Genomic DNA, 14,469 nt, shown 5'->3' with positions numbered 1-14,469 from the left:
TTTGTATTCTATGATGTTAGTTATAGCTAAATACAAATAAATCGAATAAATCAAAAAGGTGTATCTGCATTTTTTTTAAAACAATGTCTGAACATGAATCGTTTTCTGGGCTTGTGTTGAGCAAAAGTGTTTTTCACAAACAGCCAGCCCTGACGGGTTTGGTAGAAATGAGTCCCATGTGAGATAATGGATAGAGACAGTGTGTACTTGTGTGTATGTGCTTGAGTATATTCCCCAGTGGACGAGGGAACAGGTTCCTTCCTGCTGCCTCATCCATCTCCGTCTTGCATGGTGACCCTGACAAACAAGAGAGAGGGGGGCATGTGGATTTCATCTCTCAGCCGCCTGCTCTATTCTCCTCCTGAGGACTCCCTGCTTTACCCTGCAACAGGGGGATAGAACAGTAACTGTGACTGTGAATGAGAAGACGCTTGTCAGATGAGGTGTGAGAGAAAGGAAAATAACTGAGAAGTCAGGAGGTATTAGACTTGTTTCTAGTTGGTTGAAAGCATGTAACTAACTGGACACCTGAACCATCAAACCATTCTCTGATAAAAGAGTCCAGTGCTGCACATTTTCAAGAGTCTCAATTAAATTGATGCATAAATATTAGTGGTGTGACGACACGAGACACGAGATCGAGACGAGACAAGATTTTAACACTTGTTTTTTAAACATGTCTTGTTTGTTTTAATCCGGATAAATACGGAGGAATGAAAACGACAATTCGCTGTTTTTCGCAGGATTATGGGACAGACTATTTGTTGGCTCTGAGCAATTGCCAGGCAACGAGCCAAGACTCCGGAAAGTGAAGGCTCTTATATACTAGACGCAGCCCAGCCTGCGCGCCAGCTGGGCTGCGTCTAGTATATAAGAGCCTTTACTGTGCCTGACCAAGAAGTAGTTCCCAGTCTTTGTGCTAAGCTAAGCTTACGGCTGCTGGCTGTAACCTTAAAAAGTTGACGGCAAATATGAGAGCGTTAACTATTTTCTCATCCAACGCTCCGTCAGAAAGTGAATAAGTGTCATCCTGATTGTGTACACTGCATACCCTATAAAGGTAAGTCCTATAATACAAACAATGCTGCTCATTGGATATGCATTTGGATGACGATTGTGTGTTTTGAGCTAGACAAACAGAGGGTAAACAGAGGGGAAGATACTGTGTAAGCATGCCCATATGTAAACATTCCCTCAGAGCAGACTGTCACAATCCAGCGTCTCGCTACAACAGGCCATGGCATCTTGTTTCAAATCCCATTAAACCTCGGTAATCACTTTGTTTCCTCTGTCAAGATGGATGCCAAAGAACATTTCAGAACAATTCTGACACCCGAAACTCCAAAGCTCACTACAGTTCAAATAATATAGTTTTGTTTGTTAATATGACACCACTAGTTTTGGACTGAAGCCTGCAATAGTGGATGTATTGTGACAATCCTCATGCAACGGTTTACACATCAGTGTGTAAAAGGCTTCACACTGCTTTTACATCGCAAGACAGTAAATCTCTGAAACAGACGACAGATAAGTTATTTAGGGTATAGATTCAAGGATCTCTAATGCACCTTTATTTATAGTTTACAGAGATAGTGAGCATTAATAAATAAAGAAGAACATGTAAGGAGATGCAACAATGCTTCATTGAGACCTTTCCTTATTTACATGCTGAAGGAGGGTCTGGCTACTCCACATAGCATTCGGGGATGGGAGGAAAACATGCTCTCTTAATGGCATTTCTTTAAACCAATCAGAATCGTCATGGGCGGCGCTAAACTCCGCACAGAGCCGCTGCAAAATAGTCATGTGAGAGAAAACTCAGATTGGACAGATGGTCTAGCTAGCTGTGTCAATTTACCACGCAGAGATCTGAGGAGCAGTCAATAATAGTCCTCATTAATCCACCGAATGTAAAATTCTAGCACATAGAAAGCGGAAGGAAATGGAAAATACATGCATCCGGCGGAATTTCCTGCTGCACGGGGGCAATCCCGGAAGTTGAACGTCAAGGATATAGACTACAACAACAATAATGATATTTACTTGGGCTGTCGATAGTTATTACAAAGTGTAACTACTGGAGGTGTTGGTAAGCATATTTTGAATCTTTGGGCAGAACCAAGCAAGCGGTCTCCCCTTGTTTCCAGTCTTTATGCTACATTAAGCTAACTGGCTGTAGCGTCACAGTTAATGACATGAGAGTGGTATCAATCTTCTCAGTTCAAACTTGAGCCTTGATAAAAAAAAAAAAAAAAAGTGTAAATAAACAATTTAAAGATGAAACCAAAAAAATGCCAGTATGTATGTAACGAAGTGCATACTTGAAAGGGTTTTATCTATCCATGTATTTGTCTGTCAATCTCTCTATTTAATCATGTATCCATCTACACTGGCCTCTCTCCTCTGAGCCTGCCCCTTGCTAACATTACAAACATTGTAGACACTTCCCTCCTGGTTAGCCATGTGAAATGAAAAAAAAAAGATACTAATGAAAACACATTAACTGCCGACAGAAGCCTGGACATCCATCTAGCCTTAGTGCTTCCAGCCGGTCCAGGGAGACTCTACTTTAACCTACCAATCAGGCTTCAACTGACTGATGGAGTCTGCTGAGACCAAGGATGCGTTGTGGTGCTGTAATGAGTCCTCTGGCGTTAACTTCTTATCATAATGGTTCCTAATGGACACTTAAACACTAAATATGGAATAATTACAATTGAATACATAGAAAGGTCCTTTTTTAAAATGCCTTTTATGCACTTTTGTGCAGGAAACAAACTCTTTTCTAATATCTGTCTACTAGAAGTGGTCCTGTTTGAAAAGGCGTTGACTCTTTTCAAACAGTTTCTTTAAAAAAGTAGCTTAATTAGTTTGATTTTAGCTTTTCAAACAATAGATTATTGGTTGTAAGGGGTGGTGTTGAGTCATTGAGCATCTGTGGCCAACCCTCGTGCAAAGTTTTTGTGGTATGCCTGACTGGAAATTGTCCTCCGTTCAGCCGACTTAGCACGTTGAATCAGCAGCAGATGTCGTCAGTGAGATAGAGAGACTATCTGACTGAATGGGAGAATCAGGGATTTCGCCCATATAGTGTGGTTTTCTTTGACCACAAGTAAACAACAACAGGCTGACACCACAAGTTAAAAAAGCAAAGCACAACACAGTGCAACTTTAAAATTTCTCATTTGTATTATGAGCATTAGATACATGATATGAGCATGTCAGCCATAAACTAAGCTACAGTGTTGATTTGTGTTCTTTTAACCCTTTGAGACCCGCGGGACCGTCAGCGATCTCAGCCAACATTACTGTTATAAGAGGCTGTAACGATCTCTGTGAGGGTATTGGTATGATATATAACTAGACGATCTAAGGCATCGATTGGTACCAACCATGCCATGCTAGCTTGTTGGGAAGGGGGCTAAATAACGCTCTAAAGTTAGGTTGAAAACTGGCAATGCCATTTCAAAGTGGTCCCTTGACCTCTCACCTCAAGATATCTGTGTGATATCTGATATCTGTACGAAAATGGGATCTTACTTGGTCGGTGAGCACAGGTTTTGGTCTCTGTAGAGGCACCATGGTACCAATCCTGGCAACCTCTGTGTCACTCTAGGAATCTGCACACAGTCACTCTACCCGGCTGTTGTTCACTAAGAAATAGTTAACTCCCATAACGCCACCAATTGTTGTTTTTACATTTCTCTTTGTGTACAGATTAAACAAACATGTTAACTGGTTAACTTTTGAGGTGCTGGTAGGCAGGCCTTTTCATTTTGGAGAGAGCCAGGCAAGCGGTTTCTCCGTTGCCAGTTTTGATGCAAAGCTAGGCTAACCACCTCCTGACTCCAGCTCAGCTACTTAACACACAGACCTGAGATTGATATTGTTTTACTCGTCTCGTCGACTCTTGATAAGAAAGTAAAACAGAGCATTTCCCAAAGTGTTTCAATATTTCTTTAAAAGTGTGGCTTTGCGCTGGGAAACTTTTACTGTAACAGATGATGTTAGGCAACTCAAAGACACACCTGTATGAGATTTGCTAAACATGTTGGTCTAGTGCTTTGAAGAAGAAGAAGAAGAAGAAGAAGAAGAAGAAGAAGAAGAAGAAGAAGAAGAAGAAAATGGACAACAGACAAACACACATATACACAAACAAAGAAACACACACTTACTTTTTGCCACAGAGACTCTCTGGAGGCCAGGCTGGAGCATGCCGCAACAAACCAGCAGTTACCCAGCTGTCCCTGATGTAAATCGTGTGCGCTGATGCCATCTACAAACAGGTGAGGGTCCTCACACAGCTCCTACACTCCCAAAGACAGACACAGAATAGTTTAGTGTGTGGTAGCTTTGAGATTCAACACTGGTAAATTATGCATTTTATAGTCAAGCTGAGGCCTTATGTTTTCTATGATACCCAAGAATAGAACTGAAGGTGCTTACTTTGAGCTAAGGTGTGACATTTGTTATAATTTGAAAGGGAAACATGATACAATGTATTATTTGCAGGGTAAGGAAAAGCCTCTGAAATAGGGTATATGATTAATAAACTCTGTGTACGGTCCACAGTACAAGACACAGAGGAGCTGAAATGGGTTATCGAGGCAAATTCATGAATCCGAAAAAGACCATCTGTCCCGATGCACCCACGTATCATATTCATGATCTTCTGCCCAAATGTGGGAGGGCTGGAGACATTTATGAAATTTGTACAGACGGACCTCTATTACAGCTAACAACATGGTGCTCTCTCTGTGCTGACACACACACACACACACACACACACACACACACACACACACACACACACACACACACACACACACACACACACACACACACACACACACAATCAGACACCATGTGGTTCCTGTGGTAATGTGTGGGACAAGTATTAAAGGCTGTGTGGCGACACTAGCCATTTACAGAGAGACATGCTGTCCTCTACTCTTTTGTTTACACACAATGGCTGCACTTCAGCATAAATGTCACAAACAAGGGGAGGTTTGCCAAAAAGTAACAAATGATTTGCGCTGCCTCAAAATGAACTAAATATCTCAAAATATACATTATAAAACAATATAAAGTACATTAAAGTTGTAATGAAATTCAGTTTTTCTTCTACTATGAAATCAGTTTATACAGTATATGTACAGTTTATCCTTGGTGTTTACATTTTACATTTTAGTTTGACTTAATAAACGTCTGTATAAAATAATAATTAGTGAGGAAATATTATTTAGATAGTCACTTAATAGTATTGGTAAAACATGTGCATCTATACTTACATTCTATCTGAGGTTAATGTCACATCGAATCCTATTGATTTTACAATAAATGTTGAATACAAACCAAACAAACTGCATCATATCCATCATTTAAGTGACAGGCCAATACCTCATTTTTAATATAAAGGTTAACATCAGCCCAATATAAAAAATAGAACAACTTGATTTTTAATACAGCCTGCAGAGCTCTGCAGGCAGTGAGTCTGGGTGTGAACAGTCTGTCTGTTTTCGGCTTTATGGGACTGGCGGGTCGATAGGCACCTCGGCCATTACTCAACAGACAGCGGAAAGCACAGAACCACTTAACAGCTCTTTATCTCTACACACTTGCGGCACTCAACTAAGGTTAGAAAAGTAAAAGAGGGGAAAAGAGCGAGAGAGATGGATGCATGTGAGCGTTTACTCATGTAATGCACACACAGCAGACATCCGCACTGGGACTATGTGAACAACTGCTGTTTTATTACAGTAACAACTGGACAGTCAGTATCGATTTGATAACCACAGCTTGTGAATGTTTTGACCATCTTTACACTTTTCCTATCAACTTTCAAGTATCCATGTACAATCCATGTTTACACTTTTCCACATACAATAGCAATCCGTCATTATTTATTTTAATGATCCTTACCATTAACTGTTTATTTAATGCCTTTTTTTTCTTGTTCTTTTTTTTTAATCGTTTTTAACTGCTCTTTAATGTTTAATTTTTTTTTCTTTTTTTTTTTTTTGTAAGAAAAAACTGATGTGGTTGTTTTTGGAGCGAAACAGAAACGATTAAGAGTCAACGCTCAGCTTAAAACGACAATGTTAAAAACAACAGACAAAGCCAGAAATCTGGGTGTAGTCATGGACTCAGACCTGAATTTTAACAGCCACATTAAGACAATTAATGTCTCAGCAGGATTTGGAAAAACTTGTCCATGCTTTTATACACTATGAACCATCCAGACCTCTCAGGTCGTCTGGGACAGGTCTGCTTGTTGTCCCCAGATTCCGAACTAAACAGGGGGAAGCAGCGTTCAGTTTTTATGCTCCACATATCTGGAACAAACTCCCAGAAAACTGCAGGTCCGCCGCAACTCTCAGTTGCTATTCTTTAAATAATTGTTAATTTCTTATACTGCGCTGTCAATTTTATTCTCGTCTTTTATCTAGTGGTATTTTTGAACAGATAACGGACATATTTCTGAGAATTTCTCCAACGGGGTCTTTCCCTTTAGATTTTATGATAAAATCTAAAGGGAAAGATTTTATGATAAAATCTAAAGGAAAACAGTTAGAACTGTTTAGGATTTTGCAAAGTTTGCCTGATTAAACTAAGCCTTATAGCGATGGCTATATTGTAGGTAAAGAGAAGTACTTCCACTCTTGTTATGGGTAACAAGAGTACAAAGTCACATGTTCCTGCGGGGCCCGTGGTGGATAAGATAGTAAAGAAATATGGTCCTGCCTGTTTTTTTTTATTTTTTGTATCGTTATTAACTGCTCTTTAATGTTTTATGTAAAGCACTCTGAATTCCCCTGTTGCTGAAATGTGCTATATAAATAAAGCTGCCTTGCCTACTTTTTGACATTGTATATATTTTGGATTAGCACCTTAACCAGTTTATACCAGGTGGTTATATTTATGACACTTTCCGTTAACCTGTGATAATCTTTATTGTTTATATTTTGTTTCATTTGCACTCTTTCCTCCTTTGTACTACAACTGCACTGTAACTATTATTTTTGTATTTCATACCTGTCTTATTCTATTTTAGCTGTTTTTATATTCTCTTTAACAGATGTTTTCTCTACTCCCACAGTCTACAGACATGCAGGTGAAGTGAAGTGGAGACATTTCCCAAAGGTGTGAATGTCAGTGTGAATGTGTTAGCCCCCCCATCCTGCTTTAACCATATACATCAGTCATTTTATCAGCCTTCCAAAGTCATGTGTATAAATGCTGATCACAGCAAATACTATGTTGAATGTTCAAGTGTGGGAATGAAAGACCCCCCCACACACACACACACACACACACACACACACACACACACACACACACACACACACACACACACACACACACACACACACGACACAAACAAGCTCAGAAATTTGCTGACTCTGCAAAGCTGATTGCTGCAAAAGCTATCTTTTAATCAGAAGCAGTGCTTGCTGGAGGCCTCCAGTTTCTAATAGCAGCCCCTTTCACCTTACAAAGACCAGTACTGAAGCCCTTCCTGTCTGAAACGTGCGTCTGTGGTCTGTACGTGCAAGTCGTCACAACTACATGAGGCAATGTTTAGATCTCTGTCAGACCGGTGCCAGAGTTAAGATCTCTAATCACGTTTCTTTTTTTTTTTACCCCTGTTCGCGACAGCATTGATTGGTGGAGTCTGAGCAGCGGCGAGGGCTCCCTGTGGTGGCCTGCCATCCAGGGAATGGCTTAGGTGGAAGAGTAATAAAGTATTGATTCCTGCCCGGCCAAGTAATGTGAATATTGTGGCTGAGCACAGCCTAATCATTTACCCTGCTACTGAGAACCTTTCAACCAGCTTCACAGCACTCCTCAGCACCATCCATCAGGCTGTGAGAGGAACCATAAGGCACACTTGCAAACACACAACCAAGCACACAACCAGCCACAAGCACAAAAAGACAGAATACAAAAAGTGGAATCTAGTAGTATGAATTCAAAGATCCTTGTAGAGTGTAAACACATTCAGTTTTTCTCACCAAAACTCACATGCATATCCTTGAGGCCTAAGAAATACAACACAAAACATTTACAAAGCCAATTTTTTAAAGCCAGCATTATTTACATCCATGTTGCTAATTAGTAGTCTCCTTCATGGATGTATAAAGAACACGGGTCATAAGGATACAAGGTTTGAGGCAGAGCACAGTTCATTCCTATGAGAGTTGCTCAATGGCGCATGAAGCCAAAAAAACATCCTCGCGTACAATTCCCCGGATGATCGGCGCTGCTTCTGCACTATGGGGCCCATAGAACAGGCAGACTAGAGACTTCTGCCGGCCGAGTCGGCTATTTCCGGTTATGGGCTGCGCTAGCTTGAATGGGGATTAAAGGAGTAAATTGTGCAACTCTTCTAGACTTTCCAAATGTTATTGGACCAAATGGATCAAATTCTGATAGTGAAACGAGTTATTTTGCGAGGGTTGTGATGGTCGAAAAACTTTATCCACTGATTTACAGACGTCTCATTCGCCATGTAAGTCTATGGGAAAAAGTCTTTTTGGGCCCCATGGCATCATGTGATGGACACGTAAGTTATAATTCCACTGTTTAGCCGCTATGTCAAATCAGTCATATAATACATCCATGCTTCAAAGCACGGTGCACTTCCTGGGGGCCTGGTCTCCTTCTCTGCCTGCGTTTCTTGGCGCCACCAAGTGTCGATCGGAGGAATATCAGGAATGTATATCACGGTGCACTTCATGCAAAAAATGGGGAACAGCTCATCAAAAACATTGCTCCATAGCACTACTAGCGGTCAAAAATTCCACAGGTTACTTTTAAGGACAGTGAAGGCATCAGATAAAAGGATCATACATTTCATCTCTCATCAGTTAAGACGAGGGGTGGGAGATATGAATAAAGTCTTCTATGGCAATATGGGTAATTGTATATATTGTGATATTGATAAATATGGTGATATAGTAAATTTTGTGAAGATTCTGGTTCTTTATAGCTTTATCTTTTTTTTTTGTATAGTTTTGACCAGCATTTCAAATCGGTTATGATAACATTGTTATTGACAAAAAGTAATTGTTGAAATGGGAACATGATGGCATGGCAACAACTAAGTCACTAACAGGGCAAGGAACATGAGCAATCAAATGATCAAACAGTTTAGCCAAATCATCTAGACCACTTTATTTAGTAGTAAACTTAAAGATGAGCACATCTGATTGTTGGTGCGAGTCCCTCACTGCACAGGAAAACTACACAAAGTACAGGAGCTCAAAAGTGAACCAGAAATTTGGTCTGTAAGTGATGGATGTTTACAACAGAAATTTAAAGTTCAACCTCGTTTTTTCTCTCCAAATAAAGCTGACCAACCCGTTTTAAAAAACCTGTCTGATTGTCTAACAGCTCGTTTTTTGGCCCTGTCTGACTTGTTCTTAGCGATGTTGCAGGGTTCCCAGATCTTAGCAGCTGAGTACAAAGTCACAACAGAGAGAAACGATGGCCAAAAATTCACAAATAATATCCAAGTTGTAATGATCTTTTAAATACGTCAGAAATCAAGGTACTTCATCACATATGCAAAATATCTAGTTAATCTAACACTGCCATAGAGCAGTCAGATTCACTGATCCAAACTTTTCTCCCTGTTACCAAAACAAATACCGAAACACAGGATGATTACCGATAGAGTGATGATCTGAAAATCTGAATACCTAATTGCATGAAACTCACTGGAGCATTTTAACATAAGGTAACACGAGGACAGGGATGGCAACACACTGTGACTAACTGAATTTAACCCGGAAGTTTAAAATGACAAAAATGTCTGCCCAAAATATATAACAGTATACATTCAGATACAATAAAGGGATAGTTCCCATGGTACAAATGGTAGAGAAAACTCTCTGTCAGCTGAAAATGTCTCATTGTCTCAGCATATACCGTCACATGGCCCCACCCTAGCCTGGTCGAGACATAAATAAACGCAAATCAGTGGAAGAGATGCAGGGGAGAGTAGGAGTAGAAGGAGGAGGAGGATAAGGGCAGCAGGAGGAAGACAGACATGCTGAGAGACAATGTGAGACAGAGAGAGAGGGGGGAGCATTTCATTAGAGCCTGCTCTTTATGCTCGCATGCTCTGCCACTGCAGCTTCATTGCAGCCATAAATATCGGCTAGTTGCATCTGAGCAAGGATAACACCGAGCACATCAACCTCTGGGTGGGGGTGTGTGTGTGTGGGTGGGGGGGTGCAATGATGACGCGACCTCTCTGATTGTCACATTCACATTGTGAGAAAAATTGATTCACTGTTAGTATAAAATATTATAAATATAGAAAGAAAAAGAAAGAATAGAAGAAAATGTACAGACCAGGCAACTAAATTTTTTATTTTTGCACTTTATCTGCAAACTTGAGAGCACAGAAATCCAACCAAAGTCTTGTTGAGATGGAGGTTTCTTGCTTTCAAACCAAAAATGTAGCTTTTCCCGTAGTAAACATTATTACCAGAGCCACCACTGGGGAAGACGGATTCTCAAACAGGACCTAAATAAAAAAAAATGTCATTGTATATTTGTTTTTTATTCTCAAATTAATTTGCCCTAAAATCCATACCATAAAAAGTAAAGTTAAAATCAACAACACCACTGCAATTTGTCTGTGTTGGAGAAGCACAGAAAAAAAACCGTGGCCAGGCCTATCACGGTAGACGCTAAACAGCTTTAAAAAGCTACATGTTAAAGAGATATTAAAGCTAACCCATCACATTTTGCCTTTATTTTACCTCTTTATCAATATATTAGACAATTTCCGACAGATTGAAGTCCTATGGGAGCATAGCTAGCAAGGCTACTACAACCAAGGAAAGTGATACTGTGGCTCGCTTGTTGTTACCACAGCTTTCACGACTGAACTTTAAAGAGGACCCATTATGCTCATTTTCAGGTTCATACTTTTATTTGTATTTTTTGTTTCTACTAGAACATGTTTACATGCTTTAACACTAGAACTGCCATAGCTTACTCCATTAAAGTTGTGATTAAAAAAATGATTCTGTGATTGTGTGTGCTTTGTTTCCCTCCTGCCCTGCCCTAAATACCTATGCTGCACATGCCTATATTGTCATAATGATAGAATAACAGTTATAAAAACTAAAGAAAGGCGTATTTTGGTGTTGTTTTTCCACACAAAAAACACCCTCCTTTAGTTGTCAGGAGAAGAGCCGATTAACATTGGTACTCTCCTCCGCAGGGAAATAGACGATTGATTTAAATAATGGTCTACAGCGCATTGAGACACTTGGAAACTCATTTGCATGCCAGTATTCACTCACATGCACCTATAATCACACTAAGGTATGTAGGCCCACAGTATTCATCCTTTCATACGTGTAAAATATCAGAAATTAAAGCGAAACTAATCACACTTTCTGTCGGACTATAAAAGTTGTGTCACGAGACAGGACTACTGTGTGTGCAGTGTACGCTATAATAATATCAGGAAATGTTATTTATGTGTTAAGTATTTTGTTGCCCTAGGCTGCCGCACCTGTATTCATCCCCGGTCTGAGACGCTCTGTTATAGCGCCTGTCTCTTTAAGCCCCCTCCCAAAAAAGCCCAGTCTGCTCTGATTAGCAAGCGTTTCCGGGTCTTCCGCATCTGTGCTTTCAGCGTTTCTGTACCATCATTGCAGCCGGGGACTGACTATAACGGAGTATAGCGGTACTTTCTTCCCTGAAAAATCATCAATAAAGGCTTCTAAACCAAAAACCACACGACTGACATGAGCATGTAGCTACATGTAGCAGATGTAAACGCTGCAGTACGTGCCTGGAGCAGATGACCGTATAAAGAAATCCAGCAGGGATTTAGGTCAGCTTGAGACGAGAGTAGAAAAAACTGTAGAAAGTGGAGTGTTCACAACGGTTTGAAATCTGAGGTTTTTGCACACTTAATATGAGAATCTGACATTGTAACATTGTATATATGACAGAAAAAAATAGGTCCCCCCTTATTAAATACAAGACTTGCGTGGCTGGTGAAGTATAGTAGAGTTTTTGTGAACAGTTTGTTATCCGTTCCTCTCACATCAACTCAGAAAAGTGAGCATGTTTTAAATCATTAAGCAGCTGCTTAATAAATTGGTAAAGGGGACGTTGGTCCAGTGGTTACGGTTCTCCATTAATAAATGATCAAGTGTTCCAGATATGTTTCAGTCTATTGAAAAAGAAACTGCATGAATTCAGACCAAAGCAAACAGACTTTAGGTTTCAAAACGCCCTGAGATTTACCTTTAGATGTTCAAATCGTAAAGTAATTTGTAGTTGATTTGAGGTTTAATCATGTGAGATAAAATAGGGTGAACAGAAGTGTCAGAAAGCAGCACTGCCAGGTTTTTGTTGGTGGAGACTAAAGACTCAGAAGTTGTATGAGCTAAAAATGTTAAGTCTCTCAGGGAGCTGAGATCCATGGAGAAGATTTACCAGTTTGGATGATTCTTTTTTTTTTTAAGCGTCCACTCGCTGATATCAGCCTGATGCTGACAGGCTTTTATTAAGGAGAACATTTTCCAGAGTCTTTTGAAAGTGACACTGAAATGTACGTCTACATCTGGATATTTATAGAAATCCACACAGTGCTTCGATAAAAATGCTGAGTTGAAGTGTTCCAGTTTAGGGTTCCTAACCTCCTGACATAAACCACTGTCTGACATAAATCGTGTCCTGACAAAAATGAAAAGGATGCTCCTCCTGCTTTTTCTCCTCTTGACTTCTTCCAGTTTTCAGTCTGCATGACTGACATCAGCACAGACCAAAACACATAATCTGTGTGACCCAGTTTCCATGGCAATGCACGCTGCTGTTGCTGCTGCAGCGGCACACAGGCAGAAGGAGGTTACTCCATCTAGAGCCACAGCCTGCTGTGTGAGGGGGATAACAGTGGCAGAGGAGTCAGCTCACTAAACCCTGAGGTCCTGCATCTGATATCATCTGCCACTGAAACATACACACAGTACCGCCTATTACAAGAAGACTAAAGAGTGGAGTGGAACAACAATTGATGACTACTGACATACTGTTATTTTGTGAATTATTTAGTCAGGTCATCAAACTCGCTTCATAAAAGGGACCTATGGGCTCTGAGAGCTCCCTGATGTGAATGTTTTAAAAGTGCAGTAACTGCTCCCCTGCTACTGTATGTCAAGTTGCATAAAATTATCATATTTCTTAAGGCAATTTTGGTTAACTGACAACAGTGCCTCACTGATTAGTCTGGCTGGCCGGATGTACAGTGCTGTGCCTGACATCTGGCGCGTCTCTCATGTCCCTCTTGCTGTCTCCGCTATCTATTTTGCAAGGGCACCGTCGCTGCATCAGCTTAGCGCCACCCAGGACAGTTGGGATTGGTTTAAAGCAGGGGTCCCCATCCACCGGGCCACTAAGCATTTGCTACCGAGCCCCGAGGAAACAACATGATTTGACAATAAATAAATTAGGGCTGTCAAAATAAGGAGTTAATGCAAGTTCCTTTGACCTGCACTAATTATTTTGACGCGTGATTAACGCACTCGTGTTCTGGGATTTTGGCCTAGGTCCGCTCCGTAGTTTGGGAAATCAGGAAGCGATGCAGCAGTAATGTTGTGGATGGCTAGCAGAAACCGCAAAGTGCTCCGTGACGACATCCAGGGGATCCCCAAACCCAAACAGCACGAGGAGACTCGAGGTGTGCTGAAGGTGTTCCTGGAGGATCCAGGATAATCAAAGAATGGTCAAATAGTTCCCAGTGAATAGTAGTTTTCCTTGAAACGCACATCCCTATTATAATCTATAAATTAAATATATTATATTTGAAATATAAAAATACATTAGCTTCTAATTTCATGTTGTCCCAGGCACTTGGGAACCCATCAGCTGTGCTGGTGCAGATAAACATTATAGTCTGCTACGGTTTAGTTGTGTCATGAACTTACCTCTATACTGAACTATTTTGGAGATTTTGGAGCCTTATGATGGTTAAAAAGATATAATAAACCAAAAATATCTATCAGATTAAAATCAGCTGAAACTCTTTTAATGCACAAACCAACTTACCCGAGGCCTCTTCCAGACCACACGTCCGATCCTGTTGCCCTGGTAAAAGAGCGAGTTGTCAAAGGTAGGGAAGCGGGGGTCCTCAAAGAGTAGGCCACTCTGCAAGCACTGCCTCTTCAGGGTGGAGTACTGCTGCCCCTCGAAGGCCTTCACTGTAGTGAACATACTGCAGCCCTGAAGGACACAACAAGGAGGACCAGTCAGAATAAACTTGGATATCACACATCACACGCAAAGATACGCATCACATCATATCATCGCATCATTCACTCACACATTTTGTTAAACACAATTCCATCACAAAAACTACTTTTTCTCCAACAACTAACATCCCCCCCCCGGCATTTTTGAAACCAACTTCTTTCCCTACATTTTAGCTATTCCACT

At 40.6% G+C, this 14,469-nt stretch overlaps 1 protein-coding gene across 2 annotated transcripts in view; it reads right to left on the bottom strand.

Moving 5' to 3' along the window:
• capn5b (calpain 5b) overlaps window positions 1-14,247 on the bottom strand; it is a 34,421-nt gene extending 20,174 nt beyond the window's left edge. Inside the window, exons 1-2 of one of the 2 annotated variants that reach the window (XM_078266082.1) lie at window positions 14,083-14,247; window positions 4,176-4,307 (exon numbers count right to left, since the gene is read on the bottom strand). In XM_078266082.1, the coding sequence (XP_078122208.1) occupies window positions 4,176-4,307; window positions 14,083-14,247 (297 nt within the window). The remainder of the gene's footprint in view (window positions 1-4,175; window positions 4,308-14,082) is intronic. The other variant, XM_078266083.1, reaches the window with a different exon arrangement.
• Window positions 14,248-14,469: the final 222 nt, after the last annotated feature.

Source organism: Sander vitreus, chromosome 13 (assembly GCF_031162955.1).
Source record: "Sander vitreus isolate 19-12246 chromosome 13, sanVit1, whole genome shotgun sequence".
Taxonomy (NCBI): domain Eukaryota; kingdom Metazoa; phylum Chordata; class Actinopteri; order Perciformes; family Percidae; genus Sander; species Sander vitreus.
Note: the sequence above shows the minus strand (reverse complement) of the source record. Positions and strands in the feature narration are given on the sequence as shown.